Source organism: Lactuca virosa, chromosome 8 (assembly GCF_052849685.1).
Source record: "Lactuca virosa cultivar CGN04683 chromosome 8, Lactuca_virosa_CGN04683_v6, whole genome shotgun sequence".
NCBI lineage: Eukaryota > Viridiplantae > Streptophyta > Magnoliopsida > Asterales > Asteraceae > Lactuca > Lactuca virosa.
Genome location: NC_136433.1, coordinates 168393228 through 168394859, shown reverse-complemented (window position 1 = coordinate 168394859; position 1632 = coordinate 168393228). Strand labels below are relative to the sequence as shown.

The 1632-nt window shown below is 43.2% G+C and overlaps 1 protein-coding gene across 1 annotated transcript; it reads right to left on the bottom strand.

The window, feature by feature from the left end:
* Window positions 1–228: 228 nt before the first annotated feature.
* Window positions 229–570, bottom strand: LOC145131050 (putative mitochondrial protein AtMg00240). Its single transcript, XM_079065792.1, has one exon. It carries the CDS (start codon window positions 568–570, stop codon window positions 229–231), a length of 342 nt encoding a protein of 113 aa, XP_078921918.1.
* Between the last annotated feature and the right edge of the window lie 1062 nt (window positions 571–1632).

Sequence of the window (1632 nt, the reverse complement as noted above, 5' to 3'; positions counted from 1 at the left end):
ATGGTGAATAGGATTGTGAGAAATCGCTATAGCACTCTCTGAATCACAATAAATCGGTATCTGCATCATTCTGTATCCGTAGTCCATCAGTTGGGTTTTCATCCATAGGACTTGAGAACGACAGCTTGCTGCGGCCACGTACTCGGGTTCTGCAGTAGACAAAGAAACACAATTTTGTTTCCGTGAAGACCAGCTAACCAGTCTTCGTCCAAGAAATTTACAACCACCTTAAGTGCTTTTCCTATCCAATCTGCATCCGACATGATCCGCATCTGTAAATGCTTGAAGACTGAAGCCGTTCCCTGCAGGATACCATAGGCCAAGAGCTTTGCTTCCTTTCAAGTATCTGAAGATCTGTTTGACTGCGGTTAAGTGTGGTACTTTGGGGGCGGCTTGGTACCTGGCACAAAAGCCTGTTGCGAAGGCAATATCTAGTCTGCTTGCGGTGAGGTACATCAAAGAACGAATCATTCCTCTATACATTTTGTGGTCCACTGATTCTCCAGAAGGATCAGCAAAAAACTTATATCCGAAGGCCATAGGAAACTTGGCTGAGGAACAATTATCCATTGTGTATTTCTTCAACAGTTCAGAGGTATATTTTTCTTGATGAATGAATATCCCTTCAGGGACTTGCTTCACTTGGAGTCCTAGAAAGAAGTTAATCTCTCTATTCATGCTCATTTGGAACTTGTTGGTCATGAGTATTGCAAATTCATCCACCATACCTTGATCTGTTGACCCGAATATGATATCATCCACATAGATTTGAACAAGCATAAGGTGATTTCCATTTGCCTTTCGAAATAATGTGGGATCAATCACACCTCTTTTGTATCCTGACATGAAAAGAAACTCAGAGAGAGTCTCATACCATGTCCTCGGTGATTGCTTAAGACCATAGACTACTTTCTCAAGCTTGAAACAGTAATCTGGGAAGTCTAGACTTTCCAAGCCTGGAGGTTGTTGCAACTAAACCTCTTCTTTCAATTCACCATTTAGGAAGGCACTTTTTACATCCATTTGGTGTACTTTGATATTTTTGTGTGCCGCATACGCTAAGAAGATGCATATTGCTTCCATCCTGGCTACGGGGGCATATGTTTCATCATAATCAACACCTTCTAGTTGACTATACCCCTTGGCAACTAATCTCGCCTTGTTTCGCACGACCACACTGGATTCATCGAATTTGTTTTTGTACACCCATCTTGTTCCAACAGTACTGTGATCTTTTGGCTTCGGAACGAGCTTCCATACTTTGTTTCTTTCAAATTCTACTAACTCTTCTTGCATGGCAGAGATCTAGTCAGGCTCCAGAAGGGCTTCTTTAGTGGATCGGGGCTCGACTACGGACATAAACGCTGCATAGTGGTAATGGTCCGTAAGATCATGCGAATATCGAGTTTGTACGCCTGCGGATGGGTTTCCGATGATTTGACCTGGAGGGTGTTCTTTTGTACAGAAATGTAAACGAGGTAATTGATGACCAGCAGCTGCGGTGGAAGGAATGTCAACAACATCAGAGAATTTCGCGGTAGGAGACAGTAGTTCCCCATCGACTTGTGAGCAGCCTGCAGAAGTGTCTTGGACTTGGACTGTAGGATTTGGATCAGAATGAGGTTCCCTATG